Below are 24,056 nucleotides of genomic sequence, written 5' to 3'. Positions count from 1 at the left end.
GGGGATTAAATATAGGGCCTCACATAAGATAAGTATATGCTTATCTACTACAGGCTTCTCCCCATAATTATTGTATAGTTATTCCAATAGCATATACAGAAAGCTCAGCTATTTCATTTAGGTTTCTTTTTTGGCAGTACAGGAATTGAATTCAGGATCTCACTTGAGCTTTTTGCAGGTTATTTTGAAGATGGAATATTGTAGACTTTTCATCCTGAGCTGGCCTCAATCTGGACCTCAGCTTCCTGAGTAGCTAGGATTGATTCTTAGTTTTTGTTGTTGTTCATTTTTTACTAATTGCCAACTATTAAATTATAAATTTTGTAATATTTTATCTCTGATACGATTACCACCCCACTCTTCTTTTCAAGGCTATGTTCTATTTTCTGTCAATGAGTCATAATAAATTTCTCTTAATCAGAAATGTTATCAGAAACACTTTTTGAAGTTGAAGAAAAGAAAAAAAGAGGGAGTAAGGTAGAGAGAAGAGTAAGAAACAAGGGAGGGAGACTGAGCCTGGTAGATTCATTTTGAAAAACTTTATAGTTGTGTTCTCAATTTTTTTTTTTTTTTTTAGTAAAAAAGGAGCCTACAGAACAATATATCAAATTCTAATTCCAGAATCCCTTATGATTTGTTATTCCTTATGTATTTTGGACCATAGTTGATGTCTCCAGCATTTGACCAATTCCCCAACCTAGAAATCCCTGTCCTACTACTTCATTCTTTCCTCTCCATAATTTATTTCAGTTACCTAATTGAAATTTTACCTGAATAATATCTGGTTCAAAACCTCCAATGTCACTATCCTTTACCACTTTTCTCAGGGAATGCTAAACAATCTCTTCAGACTGTAGTCTATCATTTGCATTACACAGTGTTGTTCTTTCAAATCAAGGTCAATCTTGTTAATCCTTTTTGAACCTTTGTTGGCTCTCAGGATAAATTCAACTACCTTACCAAGGTACTTGCGGACTTTCACCATTATGTAGGTGTTGACTTTTAAGGACTTCATTCCTGTCATCCCTCACTCTGGATATTTCTGTTAAACTCAATTCTCACTAGTAGATAGACATCAGACCAAATTGCTCTTTATATTTACTCTTAAGGTTGCTTTCTCTTAGAATATCTCTCTCCCTCTACCTGCCAAATTATTTGTCAGTTAAGCTTCAGCATTTGAGGGCAGTTTCACAGTATTTTTGATAAATCCTCTTTTAATTTAGTTGACCCATCTTTATTCTCTGAAAACTTTATTATTTATGTCTTTATAATTTGCTTTATATCAGTCCCCAATCTCTTGGGAAATTCACTTTCAACATCAACTAGAAAGTGAGTTTTCATGAGTTTTTAGCCTCTAGCACAGTATATAGCCTATAGCAAGCACTCAGTTGTTCAATGAATGAAAACAAATAAAGCTTCCTTATTCTGTACTGATTGAAACAGAAAGAAGATACTACAGTGGTTATACTATTGAAATCTTTTGTCTGTTTTCTTTGCAGTCAGCCTCATATACTTTATACTATATATACAGCAATCCCTTTTTCTTTTAGGAATAACTGGCAATCCCCATAGTAGTAAATAAGATATCTATCCATCTGTTTATATATCTTGGTCCTAAAAACAGATGGTGCTTTACAGAAAAAAGTGCATCATTTTTTCTCAGTGGTGGTCTGGTCTGTGGGATAGGTGTATATCACATATAGAATTTCAGAATTATCACTAAAGAATAGGAAAGATTTGCTTCATCATGAAACTCACAGTTCTGTATATATACATGATTAAGGGCTAAATTAGATGATCTTGGGCATAGTAAGTGCTGTCAGAACTGAATATCACTAGTAATTATTTTATCTGATTTTTCTACTCAACTGATTACATCCTAATCTCTGGAATGATCAAGTGTGACAACATGAAAAAAGGAATAATTCATATTAAAAATAACAATTTAAACACAATTCTTAGAAGATCTTGAATAACTGGAATAATCCAGTTACTATTTTTTAAAAAGTAGTTCAAAGATCAATAGATTAAATTGGGTCATTAATGCATTTAAATACCAATTAGATTATTTTGAAATTACATTTTAATAAATTCAAAGCTTCCATTCTTGAATTATTGACATTGTAATTTATAAATTTTAGTTATTTGTATATTTTCACTTACCAACTATTTTGTTAATGATTTTTATCTAACTTCATCTTTGAGATGTCACAAAAATTTCCAAATGTACACAAAGAAGCATATGATGAAACAATGTAGTTTTAAAAGAAACTTAAAGTCACTTTTCATTATCAACACTTTCTTTATGCAAAAATTTTCATGAGTGGGAGCATTCTATTTTCTGTCATTACATCATGCTACAATCAAAGACACTTCAATTAAAAACTATATATTCAGAGTCATTAACTTAAGTTTCCTGAATGTGGAACAGGAACTGTTTCACCTTTTCTATTTTCTTTGCTTTAACCTATTTATACTAAAATAAGTCTCTGAGCCATGGTTCTGAAATCACTTAAGGGAATGATAAGTTTTTATTTAATAGCTATACATTTTATATAGTAGCAAATTTGCCTGTTTATTAGGCATATACATATATAAAATATAAAACAATTTAATTTCAGTATAGGTTCTCTCCCACAGGTTTTTTCTAAAAACAGGCAATGAAAATTACATATCTTTATGAAATTATTGCCTGGCAAACCAAGGTGTCATCTATAAACCAGATTTACAGTGTTACTATAATGAAAATCGAACATATTTTTGTAAAATATTAAAACAAAGTTATAGTGTACCACTTATTTTTATTTCAAGAAAAATGTGTTTTAGAATACTTCTTTATGAAAATGAAGACAATTTGAAATCAGCTTTTCTTACTTTTTAAAATCATGTATTTTCAACTGTAATGCTAATGACTAGAGAAGTGTCAGTAATGGATGTGGATCTATCAATATCCTAGTACTTTATTTACATAGAATCTCACTGAATTCCATTTACTTTCTCATAGTAAAAATGTTGTGTGAGTAATGACTACCATTATAGACTAATACAGGAACTTTTTTGGAGTGCGACTTGGGATGTTTTTCTTCTGGAATATTATTAGTAAATTTTGAGATGGTAGAATTGTTGACCCTGTCATACATGTATAGAGCTTGGTCTCAGAGTTAATTAAATATGAGTTAATAATATATTATAAGGACATTATTGTCCTTATTACAGTTATTAGGTAGTTACTCAAATTATAGCTTGAAAGGAATGCAGAGCATGGAAAACTCAGGATTAAATTATGCATTTGAACCTTAGGCCAGCTTTTACTGTAGAGACAGTTTGCTGCTAAAAGAGAAATTGTATGTCATTGAAATTAAATGCTTTTCTGGGGATGGAAGATTCCAGTTTTTAATGAAATTACTGAGTGTGGTGTAGTGAAATGATTAAAATCTGTATTCCGGGAATGTGGCAGGGAAAAAAATCAATAAGTGCTAGCACAGCTTTGCTGCTCAATGTGAATCCTGAGAATGAAATAAACTACTACAAAAATAATAATTAAAAACATATCAGCACATTAATTTATTTAGCATCAGTCTCCTGAGACATCATCTTCACTAATTTTTAGCATACATTTTACTATGTAATGAGCAGCCTTCTTTTCAGATATCCCTATTAGACAGGCAGTATTTCTGCCCTTCCCCCAATGCTCCTGCATTGCAATCATTGTACTTGCACTTATTATGTTACAAATGACCGAGGTAAGGCTGACATTCTCAGTGCATGCAAAAAGACCTAGTCTGCCAGCTTTTTCCCCCTTCCTAATGAAGCAGCTTTGTGAAATCTCCCCATGTGTTAATACTAATGAAGATCCTCCAGCACAATTAAAATCACAGCCAGTGGTTGAGGAGGAAACATAAAACAATAGCATCTTTTAAGTTACATTTATCCACATATGTATAAAATATTGATATGTGGTCAGATTCTCCTATAGATTACATTTTACTTGCTCTTCATTCTGAAAAAATTAAATCTTGCAATTTGTAATAATATAAATGTTGATACTTCAGCGTCTTAAGGGAAAAAAATCTCTACCTCAATGATTTAAAATATTATCTCTATCAGTGGGTGATAAAGTGTTACCAAGGTTAAAGGTCTTTTTGTTTTGCTTTTTAAAATTATGTTTAGGAAGCTGTGAGGTGTACTTCTGGAGGGAAAGACATGCACTTTACCTTAGTTAACTTGATTGGTTGCAGAATGTGAGGATTGGAAGAGAATTGGAAGGTTAAAAACAGTAAGTTGGTTGAGATTCTGGGGGTCAAATAGCATTTTGTATGTGTAGCTTAAAGATGGGAGCTAATGCTCTGGTAGTCTTAACTCATTACCTGATTTTTAAGAAAGTGTCCAATTGCAGTAATTAGCTATTTTTAACCTCACCAAACTAGAAAGGAAAAAAAATCGAGATTACCCTTTAAATCTATGTATAACTTTTAAACGTCTACAAGTAACTATGTAAATGTCTTTCATTTAAATTTTATTTTAAGTCAGTGCATAAACATTGTAGCTGTTCAACTAGCTGTGAAAAATTAGTAACATTTTTACCCTGGAATCATCTGTGTTCTGCTTTTTGAGTCCTAACAGTCACAAATCCTTCGCATATTAATTTAGTCGGGTTTGTAGATTTCAACAGACTTCTCTGAGTTTACAAACCTCAGGCAGAGATGGTTAATCTATGTTCATTATTTATCAATTTACTTTTGTTAAAAAAATTAAATTTTCAACCTTTTTTGTTTGTTTGATTTTTGTCCTCGCTCCTTTAAACGTAAAACAAAACATATAAGTTTCTTAACTTTTTCCTGGGACAGAGCAAGGCGAACGCAAAGCAATGTTCTTGGAAAGAAGAAGCACCCCAGTCGTGGCTGGTTTAGGAGCTGATAGGTCATTTATTATTGGAACCGAAATGGTATAAACAATTCTCTCTCTTTTTCCCTTGTTAACAGCAACTTTCATTGTTAGAGAGAGGAGAGAGAGAGAGAAGCCTTGTTGGTTGACGTCACTTGGTTCATGAAGCCTTCGCCTAGAAGTGAAGCTGCTGAACAAACCTTGAGAAGAATCATCTCCTGCTTCAATCTGCTGCTGGATAGGAACTAATCAGAGAGCGAGAGGCGGAAGACGGAGGAGGAGGGAGCCCAGGGCTTTCCCGATCACAAACCTCACCTCCACTCCAACTCTCTACACTTTTCTTGCAGAAATTATAACAGGAATAAGGAGGCGGTGAGGATTTAAAAAATCGGAACCTTAAACCATCTGGGAAGGCACAAATCCCATCCACCGCAACTCTCAGTTGGGAAGTGAAGGTGAGTTCGACGAAATCCTCGGGTGTGAAGGGTGGGATGAAATTCCCAGGGATGCGAGGCGGTGGGAGAGACAGGAGCGGCCGGGCTCGCGCGAGCGAGCGAGCGAGCGAGCGAGCAGCCCGGACTCCGGAGTTGCTGGTCCTGGCGCCCGCCCGCCCTGCCGCCGCCGCTGTTTACCCTCGCCGGTCGCCGAGTCCCTTTGTTGTGCTGGCTGGAAGCTGGGGTGCCGCTCGGGGTCCCGGGCGGAGTTTGGGGAGGCGGGCGCGGACCCGTGCGGTCCTGGGCGTGGGGGGCTGCGGTCTCGGGAGAACGTAAACTTTACTCCTGGCCCGGAACGGGACCGGGGTCTGGTCGGGCCGCGCGCGGCTCTCGGGCCCGCCCGCAGCCGCCAGTCCACCTCCTTTGTGCCGGCCGCCACCGGGCCGCGCGCCGCCGTCCTGCCCCGGCCACGTCCAGCGCTCGGGTCGCCGCCAACAGTTTTGCTGCGGCGTAAACACCACCGCCACCACCACAACCACCCCCTTCAACCTCCCTCTGGCAGCGTGGCGATGTGGGTTCCTAGCCGGGCATACCCGCTGCCGCCCCGCCGGGGTACTTCGCACCTCTCCCCCGCCCCAGTGCGCCTCCCGCTGCCCTCTTTTGCCTCCGCCCCTCCAGCCTCGCGGGCTGACGGGCTGCGCCTCTCCCACCCCAGCGGAGCCTCCCCGCCCGGCCCGGCCCGCGGAGCGCGGGGCTGGGAGCCCAGGGGCCAGGCGGTGGGGGTGGGGCCGATGGACCGGCGCGGCGCGGCTACCTGCGAGGTCTGCCCGGTCGCGGGCGCCGGGCACCCGCGTGGGTCGCTCTGCGGATCCGGCTCCCCCGCCACCAGGCTCGGTCTGCGTCGGCCGGCTTCCCCGCCACGCCGCGCGCTCTGCTCCTCTCCTCCCTCCGCTGGTTCCCTTCCCCCTTTCGCCTTCCCGGCTCCCCCTAACTACTTCCACGAACCCCACGATCGGAACTTGGTGGCGAGAGGCAGAGCCGGCCCCGCGGCTGGGGGGTTTTCTCCTCCCTCCCCCTGTATTTATCTTTTGTGTGTGGTTCCTTCGAGAGCGAAGCAGCTGCAGTCCGTGGTCGAGTTGTTCAAATTTATCCCTTTGTGTATATTACAATATCCTCCATTTTTCCCCTGCCCTCTAAACAACAAGCGTTTCGCCATCTTGGGCAATTTTATCCCCAAGTCTCCTTTTACATTTTTAAGGGAGGGAAAGAAGCCCTCGAAAGGCGAAAAGTGTGTCTGGATAAAGTTCAAAGTTTAGGAAATGTTCGGGCCCAGTGACGTCATGTAAACTTCACCGTGAAATTTTCTGAAAAGTGTTTTTTTCTCCATTTACCCGTTTTAATCGTTCGTGCAGCTTATAGCCTACTGACAAATCGTGTGACTTAATTTTGTGTTTTGCTTTCAAAACGGAGCAACAAAGCCTTCACATTTTAGGTTTGGTAACAGGTGGAAGGTTACGTGTAACAAAAATGATAGGAACTTTTGTTGTGTCGTCTAGTGGTCACCTACAGTTTGGATGCATGTTTTTTAATTCTTTAAACGTTTACAATATATATGTAATCCTCATACTTTCTTGTTCTAGTATAGATTTTTCTTTAATTGGCTTTTGTAATATTTGTGCAGACATTACTTAGATTACCTACCTCCCCTCTTGTAATAAAAATTCCTTTCGTTTATTTACACTTAAAGAGAGAACCTTTGAAAATACTTTGAGATACTACATACTTTAAATTTTTAGTAGCACATTTTAAGTCAGAGGATTGGTTAAAATGTAGTTTATTATATAAACGGCAGAATGGATTTAAAAAGGTAATTTATAATCTCTAGCTGTGAACTCTCAGCCATTATGAAAAAATAAACAATACAAACTAGTGTTTTAACTCGATTGTCTAAAATAGTTTTTCACCTCACAAAAGTTGGGTTGGTCACATGATCAAACTTAACGATACACTGAGTATATAAATAAGAGGCAGTGTAAATTGAATGGGAAAGTGGAATTCTGTCTCCCTTAGTCATTTTCAGACAGCATATTTACATCTCTTCTAACAAGGACATGAAACTGTCTGTATTTAATTTGCATTCTCTTTGTCTTCTGGATTGGGGAAAAACATTGACTACAATTAACTTAAAAAAAAAAGCTAATAGAAACACTTCTGAATACAGTGAAAAGGTTTGTCTAACATTGAAAACTTGCATTGTAGAGGGTGTGTTTTAAATTTCTGTAGCAGCCTTTGGTGTTATCGGTTATTTATCTAGGAATTTGCTTTATGTAAAATAGTATATAGAAAGCTTGAATGAATTGAATGTCTGCCATTTATGTGAATTGTAGGTAGGTGAAAAATGTTTAAATAGTTAAAAGCACATAGAACAGATGGTCCTAAATTATACATGCACAAAGGACTAGAAGATTTGGCAGATTATAAATGGCAAGCAACAGAGGATAAGCAGTTTAAGAAAATGGTAGTTAAGTACATTTGATGTCTCACACCTATTGTAAACACTGTACTTATTGTGCGCAAATCAATAATTTATATAACATTAAGACACTTGTATGTCTCAGAAAAAAGTAAGATTTTACAAACATCTGAAATTTATTTTAAGATTATTGTGGCAGGGTTTTTTTTTTAATAGATTGTATGCTTTGAAAACAAAGCTTTATGAGAACTTAATAGTGTTGTGTTCATATAATGATTTCAAGAAAATAGGAACAGACACATGTTTTAAAGTCCAGAATATATTATCTTTACTCTTGTCAGGTGTTAAAACTAGTATACAGCAACATTTACTCTTTCAAACAACTAGTGAAAGAAATATTTTTGGACTATTCAGTCCTGGAAACCACGTGTTATAGTACTGTTGGTGTCATCTGCTAACTACCTATGAAATGAAAAGATACCTTAGTTTTTATATTGGAGTTTTATTTATAACATGATGTTGCTTTTAATTGGTGAGTATAGGTTACTGTGGATTTTTTAAGTGTAACTATTTTATGTTATTTTTGCCTTTTTGGAAAAACAAGTATTTATGTTGAGCATTTAAAGAAATAGAGGAACTTAGGGTTCAGCTTCAGAGAAATTTGTTTTTATTTTGTATAAGCCATTCATTTAAAATGCATATATGACAATGGAAAGCTTGGAATTTTAATTCTGTTGCCCTCTCTCCATTTCTTTGTTTGCATGTTTATTATAGAACTGCAGTGTAAAGGAGCAGATGTTTTGCCAAACATCCTGATGTGTTGCTTTTTCTTATGGGAGTGCATAACTGTTCCTTCTGATGCATCAACTTGACAGCTGGTTGATTTCATGGAGCTGCTAAGAAGCCATTAGTGGTGTCATTGAATTGAAACAGAACAGTCACTCCCAGCTTGAACTGCAATTGCTAATGTCTTTGTTGCTACTTTTGTGTTACTATACAAGATGTAGGATATCACAGTTGTATGGGAGATCAGGATTTCTGTCTTATCTCCTTAAGTTAATGAAAGTAATATGTTAGAACTTGATTGTTTGTAGGTTTAAAGATTTGTCAAAGAAGGGGATTTTAAGTTGTGGTTCTGAGTTTTTAAATTATTCTTAGAAAACTACCCAAAGAAGAAATATGATCTAGCTCCAGTAAATTAATATAGTGACTTTGACCCTTGTATGAAATTATGTCATCAAGGTTTATGATTTTTGTACTTAATTTCCTGAAGGATTAATCAAATTAACTAGTTAGGAGACTTAAGAGGTTTTTTTATTATGTAAAATTAAACATTTTGCATCATAAGGCCTTAAACATTGAGCTTTATGTAATAAATGTTTACTCATGTGATTTAATGTTTATTTAAACTTTTATTGCAGGAGAAAATCAGAAGAGAAAAGGAACAGTTATTGACATAATAAGCAGTTTTGTCTTAAGTTTTCTTAGGAGACCAAAGTGTTGTTTCACAATCCAAGCAAACTATAATCTGCATTATTTTACTAGTAACTGTGGATTTTAAAGTAAAATTGCATTTATCGTCATAGTAACTTTTATGGATAGTTTCCAACTATTTTACTATTGTATTAGTACTTTGATCTTCCCATTTATGCAGTGTTTTGTACTTTGTCTAATTGTTGGAATGATTTTGTTGGTAGGATGGGAGATAGTTAAGAGAAAGGAGAAAGAATAAAGAGTATTAATGCAGACAAATGCACATTAAAAATGCATGTAAAAATAATTTGAATGTTATGATTTCAGGATATAGTATAGTTTATTACTGTGTTGAAAACCCTTTTCTAATCTCACTTTAATATTACTGTTTTGTTAAAAATGTGAAATCATTGGCTAGAATATTTGCTTTGCTAAATTAAATCCATTAGAAGGGATTTCAGCTGGGCACGAGCTGGGCTCACTCCTGTAATCCTAGCTACTCCAGAGGCTGAGACCTGAGGATTGTGGTTTGAAGCCAGCCCTACCAGGCAAGTCCATGAGACTCATCTCTAATTAATTAAGCATTAAAAAAGTAAGTAAAAAGTTTTTTTTTTTTCTCTAAAGTTGGAATTACTGCTCTGGCTTACGTAGCACTACCCTTGAGCATAAAAGCTCAGGGACAGCGCCCAGGCCCTGAGTTCAAACCCCAGGATTGGCACCAAAAAAAAAAAAAAAAAAAGAAAAAGGCAAAAGATCTCTTACATAATACAAACAAAATTTAAGCACCTACATATACCTTTGAGTGATTTCAGAGTTATAATTTTATTAAAATCACATGTTTATAGTCTCCAGTAAGTCAAACATTACTGTGACTACAGCTAAGATTTATTTCAGCTTATAATGTTTTCGCAAGACTTTTTGTATAATAGTCTTATAACTTGTTAAACTTGCCTTAAACTAATTTTTTAATTTTTTGCAACAGGCTTAAACTAAACTTTTTTTTTTTTTTTTTGGTGCTGGTCCTGCAGCTTGAACTCAGGGCCTGCACACTGTCCCTGAGATGCTTTTTCTCAAAGCGAGTACTCTACCACTTGAGCCACAGCTCCACTTCTGGCTTTTTTGGTAGTTTAGTGGACAAAGAGTCTCACAGACTTGCCTGCCCACTCTGGTTTTAAACCATGCTCTTGAGATTTTAGTTTCCTGGGTAGCTAGGATTACAGGATGCTTGCCTTTAAGCTAAATTTTTAAGAAATATATTTTCTTTTTTTCTTTTTTTTAAATTTAATTTAATTTTATTTGTGAACATACTGTACAGAGGGGTTACAATTACATGGGCAGGATAATGCGTACATTTCTTACCAAGCATTGCAGCCTCCTCCTATGGTTTACCCTTCACATCCCTTCCCAGCCTTCCCCCTCCCCCCCAATCCCAATGAAATATATTTTCTTATGGAGTATTTGTGTCAAGGCAGATATTCATATAAGCCAAAAATGGCAAATTTAGTTGTTTATTAAATATACTTTTAAAAAGGAATCTTAATGTTCATTTGTAGAGAGATCTATGGTAGTCTTATTAAGAACCTTGCAATTTAACTATTTTCAGCATTCAATTTTGTAGAGTTTTGACCAGAAGGGTCATATCACGTTTAAACGTTGATTCCTAAATTTTTTTGTTGACCGTATTAGCTTTAAAATTATGAGTAATAAATATACATAATTAACTCACAACTACATTTATGGAGTTCTAAAGTATTGGCAACATCTGCTGAAAGTAGAAAAATTAAATGAATTTATACAGATTTTAAATCTATTTGGAATGCTGGTTGATTTGTGGCGGTCATAATAGAGTTTGAGATGCAAAATATTTAATAACCCCAATACTTCTGGTGTGTTAAACTAAAAGGTTTACATATCAGAAATGAAAATAGTTTTTTCATACAATGTAAATTTATGCTATATAATGTAGTTTGTTTTTGAAGATAACATTAACACGTTAAAATAGTTTTATGATACATAAAATTTGGCTTATACTTTGGTTTTTAAATAGTTCTTATTCAAAAAAATTGTTGAGCCTTGGTGATAATAACAGTGAAGAAAATCTATAGGAAGGAGCCATTGCTAATTTTGTACATATGTATAGATGTATACATATGAAAAAGAGATAGGTTTGGAAGTGATTATGCAGTGGTACTTTAACTATGTGTAGATATAATTGTGTGTTTTTTTTCTGTTTTTTCTTCTTAATGCTTTTCCACAAACATGCACTCATTAATCAAAGACCTTGCACTCCTGCTGAGGGCAGAGAGTTTCATCAAATTGGCAGTCAGTTTGGTGTAAAGAACGGTGTATTGAAGCTCTTAACTCACTGGGACATAAATAAATCTAAGGTCTTTGTATGCAAACCCTGGAGGTTAATACTGTATAATTCAATGTCCTGTCTTTGTTTTTATGATTGATGTTTTTAAATGTTTCAAGCTTAGTGCAAGTCTTATAGTAGGTCAGGTCTGACACTGATTGGCTGTAGTGAGAAAGCATTAGGTTGTCAGAAGGACTTTGAATATGCTGCAGAGATTTTGATTTTTTTTTCCTACAAGATCATTGTTATATTGCCTGAGCTGTTATAGGAATGTACCAATGATTGACATTCCCTGCTGTGATAATGGACCTAGTGCATGAAATGCCAATAGTTTGGTCCTATTTGTTCAGTAGCTTACTGCTATTTGTATCCTTAACAGAGCTAACAAGTAGAACAAGCAAAACTACTGGGATTTCTCTGTAGAAATAGTACTGGGATTTGGCTTTAACATGAATTGGTTGCATATTCATAATTTAAGAACAGCTGGTTACAGCAAGCACATAGTCATTTGCAAGCTATTATAAACTATTCCACTCACACATAGAGCTTGTGCTTGGTGATTTTTTTTTTTATTGATCTACCTTACATTTAAAATCTGGTCACTGCTGCTACAGAAGCTCTTCATTTTAGCTGTGTATGCTACCCAGAATAGCTTCAATTTTAAATATTTAATTTAAACTAAATTCTTAATAAAATGAGGACACTTGGAGGTAACAAATATACCTATCATACATCTTGGCCAAAACCAAACAAGCCAAGTAATCTAGATTTTACAACTATAATACTGTTTGAAAAATAAAATTTTATGACTTTTTCTATAAAAATTCTGCATTTGATTTGAAAGTTTACTAGTTGTATATAGTTTGGGATACAAAATAGATTGTAATTAATTAGTAAAATAATGTCATCTAATATGTAGAAAAGCAGGGCTAGAAACATACCTCAGCAATGTCCTGGCAGCCTAATATGTATAAAAACAATAGTTCTCTTACTTTATGAGTGGTGTAAAGCAATATAGAAAGGAAATGGACTGGATTTTATCATTGAACTAAATTAATTCTAATACTAAAGCTACTCACATGTTTTAGAAATGATCAAATGAGTAGTCTTAAGCTCTTTGAATCACTTGCTGAATTAATGACTAGCTTCTAATAGTCTCTTACTTGTTGTCGGTGGTGACTCTGAGGAGAGAGGAGGAAAGAAACCTCAGTATTCCAAGCCTTTAGTCAGAGTAAGAGGAAAGATGCTAAATGCCATTTCAGATATCCCTTTAGGAATCACACAGAGCTATGCTTTGATTTGTGTATGTTAAAATAAGTGGATCCCTGTGTGATTTATGATGATGTGCTTATATTGAGCTTTGCACACAACACAGATTCACATGTACGTGCATGTGCTTGTCCCCATGCTGGAAGATAAAGTAGCTCTCAGCACTTCAAGGTTGAGAACCAGTCCTAAGAGTGCATTTTACTCTTTCTGGGCTTCACAAATGACTGAATATGTTGGTAATATAAGAGAATATATGGCCAAATTTAATCTAACTGATATGAGGCTGTGCTTTTTTTTTCTAAACAATAAATTCAAAGGTTATTAAAGGACAAGGTGTTGTATTTTAATATTGGGTTGTATAGGATCATAACTTTATATATGCAGTTTACCTGCCATTATTTTGGGTTACATGAGTCATTTTGTGAATTAGTCTATAGGTGTTCTGTTCTCCTCTCCCATTTGACAATTGTCCTTTCAAATATTTCTCTGGTCTTTATTATCTCTGAATAAAAAAGGAAATAAAAGAAAGTTAACCTCTCCTCCCCATGCTAAGGTTCCCAGGGCCTCAGGTAAAGTAAAATTTAAATAAACCTAGTTTTCCCTGTTTATTGATGAGTAAAATAGTTTTTCACTAAAATGAAATTTTGAAAGTTCGTATCATTTTCATTCTCATTTACAAAAAGAGGAAGGATGAGTTAATGAGATTATTTTATATATTAACAATTACGGAACAGAAAACATAACAAGTATTTGAAAAGTAAATTGCTTCAACACTAACCACAGGAGAATTGAAAGGAGGAAACGCCTTGCAATGGCTTTTATTTTTCTTATTCCTTAAGTTTATTTTGAATACTGTGTATAAGCATGCATTTGGAGATAATGAAGTTTGTGAAAGTTCAGTTTCTCATTACATACACACATATCTATAGCCCACTTTGGCATACATAAGTACCCATATATTGATTACAGAATGGAATGATTATGTCTACCAAATGACAAAGGGATGCTTACTATGGCTGCACTTACAATATCCAAGTGCTTGACCATCTCAAATATCCTATAAGTTGTAACCATTTCTCATATGTAATAACATAGGTAAATCCCACAGACATTATATTTGGGAGGAATACTAGTGTATATCCTAGATACTAGGATATGAATACACAGTATGAAACTCAAAACTAAGTAAAATGTATTGAATGGTGATAAATGTGATTTTCAGTGTATTTTGAGGATTTTAGGATGAAGGAAGATTAGCCAACTGAGAAGGAACAAAAAATAAAAGCCTTTTGAGATGGTGAAATAAAAAGAAAAAGATAAGTTCTGATTGGAATAATTAAAAGAGACTCAAGAAAAAAGGAATAAACTTTGAATATTTAGAGATCAGGAAGAAAGGATCCCACAAGAGGAGAGCAGCAGAGCCACCTATAGAATGAGTACATTCACCACATTCTTTTGGTTATTGCAGGATATCTCTGCAAATTGTTTTGTAATCTCAATACAAGCCTCTTCCAACTGGAAGGAAAAGAAACCATGGGCCCTTTCTCTTCCTCCATTGCTTTCAAAATTGACTGCTCAGCTTTCCCCCTTCCCCCCAGCTTTTTGATAGTTTATTGTTGTCCTTTTTAAAAAATAATTTTTTATTGAGATTGTGATTACATAAATTTCACAGTATTGTGAGATAGTGATACTTAAAGTCACAAACACATTTTCATCTTTATGAGGCAACTGCTCAGCTTTTTATGAAGAGAGTGGGTTAATAGATTCGCATCCATTTCACTGATAGGCTTGTTTACAGAGGCCAGGTTAAAAACCACAAAACTGCTCTTTCTTGTCAGAGATATTCAAACCATTTATTTTATTTGAGATTAGCCAGAACTCTCTCTCCTTGGTTCTTCTCTTACACTTTTGTGGATTTTTTTTTTTTTTTTTTACTATTTTTCTTGAAACCTAGTGTGTGATTGTTTCTGCTAAGACCTTTGAGCATAGCATAAGAGATATTCTCCACATTCTTTTCTTCCCTTCATGGTGGAACTTGCTTTCCAAAGGAATTCAGTAGTGCTGACTTAAATTATGTATTCTATATATGCAATAGTACTAACTTAAATTACATATACATATATAAATATACATATGCATTATATGTAGATGTGTATGTGCATGTACATATATGCTTACAAATGTATGTATAAAACATGTGTACATATATACTATATATGTATACATGTGTATATGTAGGTATCTATTGTTTGGGGGGGGGCCGTGGCTGGCTAGCCAATAATAGGCAAATCCATATGGACCCGAGCCCTTATTCTCAATAGTACTAGTATTGAAGTTCCCTCTTAAATAGAAATCTCATTAGAAATGATGTCTAAATCGAGGCACTGGATGATACCTATAATCCTAGCTACTCAGGAAGCTGACTTTTGAGGATCTCAGTTCAAACTTAGTCTGGGCAAACAAAGCTAAATAACTAATCACTAATTAATCAGAGAAAAGACCGAAGTGGAAGTGGAGGCATACTTCAAGTAGTAGAGCACCAGCTGCAGATGAAATAGTGGAAAAGTAGAAAAGAGTCACCAGGCTGTGGTGGCTCATGCTTGTAATCCTACCTATTTAGGAGATTAAAGTTTTAGAATTGAAGTTCAAATCCAGCCCAGACAGGAAAGTTCTTGAGACTCTTTATCTCCAGTAAACCATTGAAAAACCAGAAGAGGACCTCTGGCTTAAGTGTAGAGTACTAGCAAGTAAAAAAGCTCAGGGACAGTACCCAAGTCCTGAGTTCAAGCCTCAGGACCAGCACCAAAAAAAGGAAAAACTAAAAACTTTTAACACGAAGTTTTAAATAGTCTTCTCCATAATGTTTTGGCCCACAATGATAAATTTCAGTGGCTAGTCTTTTCCTAATTTCATTATTATTATTATGGGTGTCATAACAATGGGATTTATTACTGCATAATAATGAAATTTGTTTCATTTTGTTATTTTCAGTATTAAACTTTTCTTGCAAAAAATGAGAGGGTTATTAAAAAAAAAAAACCTTAAAGCTTTTTACATTGCTAGAAATAGTGGAGGATGTTTATAGTCCCAGTTTACTATTGAGGGTGATGCGGGAGGATCCCTTTGAGCCTGTGAATTCTGCGCCAGTCTGGGCAACATAGCAAAATCCTATTTTAAAATAAATAACTTACATACTTTTTTTCTATAAGGGTAAGCTTTGAGAAAAGTCATATTTAACTGTGCTTTCTTGTCTATGATGACATGGTGGTTTGAAATATGTTTCTGATTTTCTTTTGGAAAAGTTTTTTTTTTTTTTGTCATGGGGGCTGAACTCTGGGCCGGGGCACTGTCCCTCAGCTCTTCAGCTCAAGGCTAGTGCTCTACCACTTGAGCCACAGCGCCACTCCCAGCTTTTTCTGTTTATGTGGTGCTGAGGAATCGAACCCAGGGCCTCATGTGTGCGAGGCAAGCACTCTACCACTGAGCCAACTTCCCAGCCTGGGAAAAGTTTTTTTAGTTAATGGTAATCATTATGATGATGTAAGGAATAGCAAAACCCATCATGAATAAAGACGCAACCTGTAAGTCATAGGATAATGTTTTACCCTTTATAGCTTGTTAGTGCAGGATATTAAAAGACATAGTCTCTAAGGAAACAGTAACCATAACTGGGACAAAACTCTTTCTTTCATTTGTGTGTGTGTGTTTGTGTGTTGGTCATGGGGCTTGAACTCAGGGTCTGCACACTGTCCCTGAGCTCAAGAGAGAAGAGCTTTTCTGGTGGTTAATTGGAGATAGGAGTTTCATGGACTTTCCTGCCCTGGGCTGGCTTTTTCCATAGTTTTTAAAGTATCTTAACATTAAATCCCTGTATAGTGTCATTAGTATTTTCAGCCTCTTTTTTTGAGAATAACTCTGATCTGGAATCTTATCTTGGTGATTTTAAGTAGAGAGTAGAAGGGTTAGTAAGAAAGGGTAGTACAAACAGTAAACAGTTGATACAGGAAGAGAACATGTAATAAATTTGGAAAGTTGGGTGAAAACTATCTTCCCCTTTCCCTTCCAGAAAGCCTGCTTGTAGGTGTACTTGCCAAAACTCACATAAGAAAAGAATTTGTTATAGAGAACAGATAAATGTATGAACTAAAAGTCTGAAATGGGCATGTAGGGAATTGGAGAGGGTATATAAGTAGATTGTGACCAGAAGAATCATTTAGATATCTTTTAAGACAAGGTCTTGTTTTGTAGTCCTTGTTGTCCAGAAACTCCTTATCTTCCTACTTCAGTCTTCCATGTATATAACTTTAACTTTTTAATTTTTAAATTTATTTTTATTTGAATTTTTAATTTTCTTCTTTAGTGTCAGTCCTGGGGCTTGAACTCAGGGTCTGGGCACTGTCCCTCAGCTAATTTGTTCAAGAATAGTGCTCTACCACTTGAGCTACAGCTCCACTTCTGGGTTTTTGATGGTTAATTGGAGATAAGAGGCTCCCAGACTTTTCTGCCCTGGCTGGCTTTAAACTGTGATCCTCAGATTCGAGCCTTCTGAATAGCTAGGATTACAGGTATGAAGCTATTGATGCCCAACATGATTTAACTTTTTAAACTGAGGTGTTCTGTGACTTAGTGCTTTGAATTTAGTCTTTTTTTTTTCACTTTTTTTACTTTGGTATGATATACCTTTTGGTGAACTACATGATTTTCTGTAAAGTTTTGCAACTATTTTATTCCTTTTTGATAGCATTTAATACGTTGTAATCAGGAGGTACTAACTAAATTACATATGTCTGGACAAAAAAAGGCATGTTTGATTCAGTATGTATGTAGTCTTAGCACTTCATAAGTGAGCTAAAATAATTCTGTAGTAATTATGTAAGTATTGGATATGAAGTGTCCCTTGAAAAGGCTAACATGTTAAACACTTGGTCTCGAGCTAATACTGTTATTGAGAGGTGATTGGATCGTGAGAGTTCTAAAATATGTTGGTCAAACTGGACACTGGTGGCTCATACCTATAATCCTAGCTATTAAGGAGGCTGAGATCTGAGGATCAAGGTTCATAGCCAGCCCAGGCTGCTAAATCTATGAGAGGAGGTATAGCCATGAACCAAGCAAGAGTACAAGGATCTGACTGAGTTCAAGCCTAGAACCAACACTACAAATATAAAAATCCATCGACAGAATGGACTATTAGAAAGCGCAGCCTAGTTGAAGGAAGTAGATGCTTGGCTTTGAAGGATGTGTCTTGTCCTCTGCCCTTCTACAACTCTTCTCTGCTTGCCATGAAGTGAATTGCTTTCTTTCACCTCATAGCCCTTGTCTTTGTGCTCTGCCTTGCACACGTGACCTAGAGACACTAGAGACCAGTGACCCTTGACTGAAACCCCTGAAATCCTGGGCCAAAATAAATCCTTCCTCCTGTGTTTTCTCAGGCGTTTTTGTCACAGTGATGAAATGTGTTGGAAACAGCAAAAACATTGTATCAGTTTCTAGTTTTTAGTGCTGTTGGCATGTACTATCAGTCCATTATTAAGTACTAGTAATTAGTTTAAAAACTTGATCATTAAATTAAGAAACATCATCACCTCAGCTTTTATTTACTAATAATTAAAAGCAATTCAAGCTGCTCAGAAATGAAATGTATTGCTCATGTACTCAAGCCATAAATGATTTACTTAGGGAGAAAAGATGTGAAGTTTTAATCATGATTTGAATTCATAATTATTTATATTTGGGGGGATATGGCCGTGAAAATGGACAGTAACTTTAGTAGCTCTCATTTACTTTTGCATTTGAATTTGAATTCTAGTAAGAATAAATGAATCAGGAATTCTCTCTCTCTAGGTTTGGAAGGGGATAAACATGAGCCACCCAAACTATGCCACTTTAGCATACATGTTATTTTAAGCTAAGAGCAATTAGGAATCAACATATGTAGAAGATGCCTTTCTTTGAACAAGCAGTAACTTAATAAGAACTGCTGTAAATCCCCTCAGAAGGGAAGTTTGATGGCCCTGAAAGAAATTCAGCTCCAAGATGAATCTGCGCAAACAAATCTGACTCAAATAATTCATCTTCCATGTTTTCCTGTACCACTGACCCTTCTAAACTTTACTGGTCTTAGAATCCAACCCCTCTTTTTCACACTTACCATTCATTGTTTTTTTGTTAAGATAGCTACAAGCTTCAGACTCTAACAGCTTCTTGGGGTGTTTGCTTTTCTGTGAAATCCCATGCATATAAAAATACTAAGCTTGATTAAAGAATCATCCCTTTTATTAATTTGTCTTTTGTCAATTTAACTTTCAAGCCCCCAAATATTAAGTTTCAGAAAGTAGAGGAAAAGTTTAATTCTCTTCTAAAGATTCTCTAAGTGAGAAAATCTTGTACTTTAACAAGACATTTGAGTCTTACTATAAATATGTGTGTAATCATACATAAATTATATACATAATTATGTGTATACACATGTATACACACATATACATACATACATATATATATATGGTTTGCATGAACCTAAACAAATGTTTCCTAAATATCTACTAGCCATGAATATTTGAGACCCAACTACATAAATGAAACCTGATTCAAGGATGGCACCAAAACTGGCTATGTTGGACATACTGAGAAACAATATTGTGGTCTCTGATGTGGTATCAAAGGTAATATTAGTTTTTTTTTTTGTTTTTTGTTTTTTTTGGGTCCAGTCGTGGGGCCTGAACTCTGGGCCTGGGCACTGTCCCTCAGCTCTTCAGCTCAAGGCTAGCACTCTACCACTTGAGCCACAGCGCCACTTCCGGCTTTTTTTCTTTTTGCTAATGTGGTGCTGAGGAATCGAACCCAGGGCCTCGAGCATGCAAGGCAAGCGCTCTACCACTGAGCCACCTTCCCAGCCCAATATTTGCTGACTAGAACACCCATTCTCCCTCAAGTCAACATGGTATTACTTTCAATATATCCAACATGTTTTTTTTTTTTTTTGTCGGTCGTGGGGCTTGAACTCTGGGCGTGGGTGCTGTCCTAAGCTCTTCAGCTCAAGGCGAGTGCTCTACCGCTTGAGCCGCAGCACCACTTCCAGTTTTCTAGTGGTTTATTGGACATAAGAGTCTCACGGACTTTCTTTGCCTGGGCTGGCTTTGAACCATGATCATCAGATCTCAGTCTCCTGAATAGCTAGGATTACAGATGTAAGCCACTGGCTCCTGGCTCCAACACATTAAAAAAGAACAGTTTTGTAAGTAAAAATGTTAGAGGAAATAGTGAAATTTGACTGAAGGAAATACATATTTTTGTTTAGAATACCAACCTGTAAAAAAAAAAAAGATAGGAGGAAACCTATCTACCTACCTAAAATTTATCTGAATGATATATTTGGAAGCAAATCTATTGAATGTATGTAATAAGGAGGTTAGTATAAGAAGGAAAAATGACTTAGTGAAAAGAATTGCAGTGTAAGGTGGTAATGACCAACTAGTATCATTGTAAATACTCAGTAGGATAAATATGAAGGCATACCAGGATTGAGCTGGTTTGGGAAGGTAGCACATTGTATTGCTATACTTTATTTCTGTTTCATATGATCATAATAACTTTATGCAGTTGAACATCTGTTCTTGCTTCAGATAATGAAATTGAGAACTAGAATAATTGAGTGTGGCTTACCACTGGTTAGGCACTTTATACATCGTATAGTGTCATGATGAGTTAGTTTAAGGCAGCCTCTTATTTATGATGAGTGAAAGACAAACTCTGTTATTACTTTGTAAAAATTTTTGGTGGCGTTGGAAACCAAACCCTGCCTGGACCTTGAACATGGTAGATAACCTGAACTACACTCCCAGTCCTTTTGTTTTTATTTTGTCTTTATTGCTTTACTTTGCCTATTTGGCTTCCAACTTCAATCCTTCTGGCTCTGTCTCAGGCAGGTGACTTACAGGTGTGCACTACTTTCTTATTTTGGTGTTAAGAGTTTGAGTCCAGGTCTTTGTATATATTAAGTGTGAACTCTACTGTTGAGCTATACTTAAAAATCCCTCATCTGTGTTTTAATTTCTTCCCAATATATCATAGTATACACAGATAAATAATCATACCTAGCTAGGCTAGTCTTTTCCATTTTTATTTGAGTTTATTGCCCTGTATGTGTTTCAGAGTTTATGCTACTCCAAACATTAGTTTTTGAAAGCTGGGAGAAACGAAGCAGCATGATCTAAATATATTGGAAACATAATATACTCAGGGATCAATAAGTAACATTTCATTACTCCTTGATTTTGTTTATGATGTTCCTTGTCTAAATTTTTAAAACATTTTTGCAAGCATTAATTAGTTGTAGAAGGAGGTTACATTTGACATGTTCATTTATGTATGCGGCATACTTATCCCCTCCATTACTCTTGCTCCTCTCCCTCCCCCTTTTCCCCAAATCCTGTGTTTCCTCCTTTTATGTTTTTTTTTTTTTTTGGGGGGGGGGGGGCGTCGGTCGTGGGGCTTGAACTCGAGTCTGGGCGCTGTCCCTGTGCTCTTCAGCTCAAGGCAAGCGCTCTACCACTGAGCCACAGCGCCACTACTGGTTTTCTGATGGTTGATTGGAGATAAGAGTCTCAAGGACTTTATTGCCTGGGCTGGCTTTGAATCATGATCCTCAGATCTCAGCCTCCTGAGTAGCTAGGATTACCAGCGTGAGTCACCAGCGCCCCACTTCCTTTTATGCTTTGTAAAAATTCACTTTTTAAAAATTTTGTGATAATTGGATTGAACCCATTGCCTTGTTTATGCTATGTGTTGGCTTTATCATTAAGCTACAGTCCTTATTTCCTACTGCCCTACTGAAGAGTTGTTCAGTTTTGGTGTTACTGGGGTTTGGATTCAGGTCTTCATAATTGTTAGGCAGGCACTTTTGCCATTTGAGCCACTGCCCCAATTATGATTTTTATATTAAAAGAAGAATTGGGGTGGGAGGAGGTTAGAGCTGGGGTTGTAGCTTAGTGATAGGATGTGTGTTTTTTGTAGAGGCCCATGGTTTGATTTCCTGAAAAGGGGAGAGATAACACAAAGATAACATGCAAAAGATAATATTTAAACATTCTATGTGAAGTTGTAAGAAGTGAGTACCAGGCTCGTGATAGTTTTGAATATACTGTATATTAGATATCATTTTCTTGATCCATTCTTCGGTTGTAGGGTGTCTAGGCTGTTATCATAATTTCACTATGGTGGATAGTGCAGCAATCAACATAAGTGTGCAGATATCTTTATATTATACCCAGACTTGTAGTCTTTTGGATAAATGCCTAAGAATGATGTGAACTGGATCATAGGATAATTCTGGTTTTTGTTTTTTTTTTTTTGAGGAATCTGCATACTGACTTCCATAGTGGTAGAAATAATTTACATTTGGCTGGGAAGGTGGCTCAGTGGTAGAGTGCTTGCCTTGCATGCATGAGGCCCTGGGTTCGAGTCCTCAGTACCACATAAACAAAAAGAAAAAAGCCGGAAGTGGTGCTGTGGCTCAAGTGGTAGAGAGCTGGCCTTGAGCTGAAGAGCTGAGGGACAGCGCCCAGACCCAGAGTTAAGGCCCCACGACCGGACCCCCCCAAAAAAAAAATAATTTACATTTGTAACATTGTAATAAGATTCCTTTTCCCTCACATGCTTGACAGCATTTGTTGTTGTTTGTTTGTTTGTTTTTTTGGTTGGTCCTAGGGCTTGACCTTTGGGCCTGAGCCCTGTCTCTCAGCTCTTCAGCTCAAAGCTAGTGCTCTCCCACTTGAGCCACAGCACCACTTCTGGTTGTCTGGCGGCTTATTGGAGATGAGAGTCATGGACTTTCCTGCCCAGGCTGGCTTTGAACTGTGATCCTCAGATCTCAGCCTCCTGAGTAACTAGGATTACAGGCATGAGCCACTGGCGCCCAGCGTTGTTTGTATTCGCGCGCAGCGCGCGCGCGCGCGCGCGCGCGCGCGCGCGCGCGTGTGTGTGTGTGTGTGTGTGTGTGTGTGTGTGTGTGTGTGTGTGTTTTCCAGGGTATGGTCTCAGGGTCCGAGTATAGTCCTTGGGCTTTTTGCTCAAGGCTAGCACTCTTCCACTTTAGTCACAGCTCCTTCCAGCCTTTTTTACTAGTTAATAGGAGCTAAGTCACAGACTTTTCCTGCCTTCATTGGCTTCTACCTGTATCTCCACCCAGGATTACAGGGATGAGCCACTGGTGCCTGACAGTTAGTTATTTGTGTTCTTGATGATGGCTGTTCTAACAGGAGCAAGATAGAATCTCCAATGTTGTTTTGATTTTCACTTTCTTTTATGGCCGAGGATGTAAAGCATTTCTTCATGCATTGATTGGCTATTTTTACTTCTTATTCTGAGAAGTATCTGTTTAGCTCCTTGTATATTCTGTGAGGAGAGTACTCTACCACTGAGCCACCTTCCCAGCCCTTACTTGTATATTCTGATTATTAGTCTCTTGTCAGATGTATAGCAGCAAAAATCTCTCATTTTGTAATCAGTCTGCTCATCTTTTTACTGACCTTTTTTGAACTCTGGGCCTGGGCACTGTCGCTCAGCTCTTCAGCTCAAGGCTAGTGTTCTACCACTTGAGCCACAGCATCACTTCCAGTTTTCTGGTAGTTTATTGAAGATAAGAGTCTCATGGATTTTCCTGCCTGGGTTGTCTATGAACCCAGATTCTCAGCTTTCAGTCTGAATAGCTAGGATAACTGGTAGATGCTGGTGCCCATCTTTTTTTGTTGTTTTTGGTGCTGTTCTTGGGGCTTGAACTTGGAGCCTAGGGGCTGTCCATGAGCTTCTTTTGCTCAAGGCTAGCATACTACTTACTTCTTGAGCCTTAGCTTCCAGTTTTTTGGTAATTTATTGGAGAAAAGAGTCTTAGGGATTTTGCTGCCCAGGCTGTCTTAGAACTGTGATCCTTAATTCTCACCCTCCTAAGTAACTAGGATTGCAGGTGTGAGCCATATATTCCTGATTTTTCTTTCTCTCTTTTTAAAAAATTCTATTTATTTTGAGAACACATATCACTGTGTTGCCAAAACTGATCATTAGTACAAGCATCTCCCTGCCCCCTCTTCAGGATCCTTAGTAGCAGGGATTATAGCCTTGTACTACAGTGCCTGGCAGTCTTGCTTTATCTTTATAGATAAAATCTGTG

At 36.9% G+C, this 24,056-nt stretch overlaps 2 protein-coding genes across 2 annotated transcripts in view; both read left to right on the top strand.

Annotated features, from left to right (window-relative positions):
• LOC122110766 (basic proline-rich protein-like) overlaps positions 1–6,634 on the top strand; it is a 73,493-nt gene extending 66,859 nt beyond the window's left edge. Inside the window, exon 4 of the mRNA XM_042683432.1 lies at positions 5,298–6,634. Coding sequence (XP_042539366.1) covers positions 5,298–6,634 — 1,337 coding nt within the window. The remainder of the gene's footprint in view (positions 1–5,297) is intronic.
• Baz2b (bromodomain adjacent to zinc finger domain 2B) overlaps positions 1–24,056 on the top strand; it is a 297,821-nt gene that overhangs the window by 63,014 nt on the left and 210,751 nt on the right. The window contains exon 4 of the mRNA XM_042683418.1: positions 4,983–5,339. The gene's annotated coding sequence lies outside the window, so the exon portion shown is untranslated. The remainder of the gene's footprint in view (positions 1–4,982; positions 5,340–24,056) is intronic.

The sequence above is a fragment of the Dipodomys spectabilis genome, unplaced genomic scaffold (genome assembly GCF_019054845.1).
Source record: "Dipodomys spectabilis isolate Male_0828 unplaced genomic scaffold, ASM1905484v1 ptg000081l, whole genome shotgun sequence".
In the NCBI taxonomy this organism is placed as follows: domain Eukaryota; kingdom Metazoa; phylum Chordata; class Mammalia; order Rodentia; family Heteromyidae; genus Dipodomys; species Dipodomys spectabilis.
Note: the sequence above shows the minus strand (reverse complement) of the source record. Positions and strands in the feature narration are given on the sequence as shown.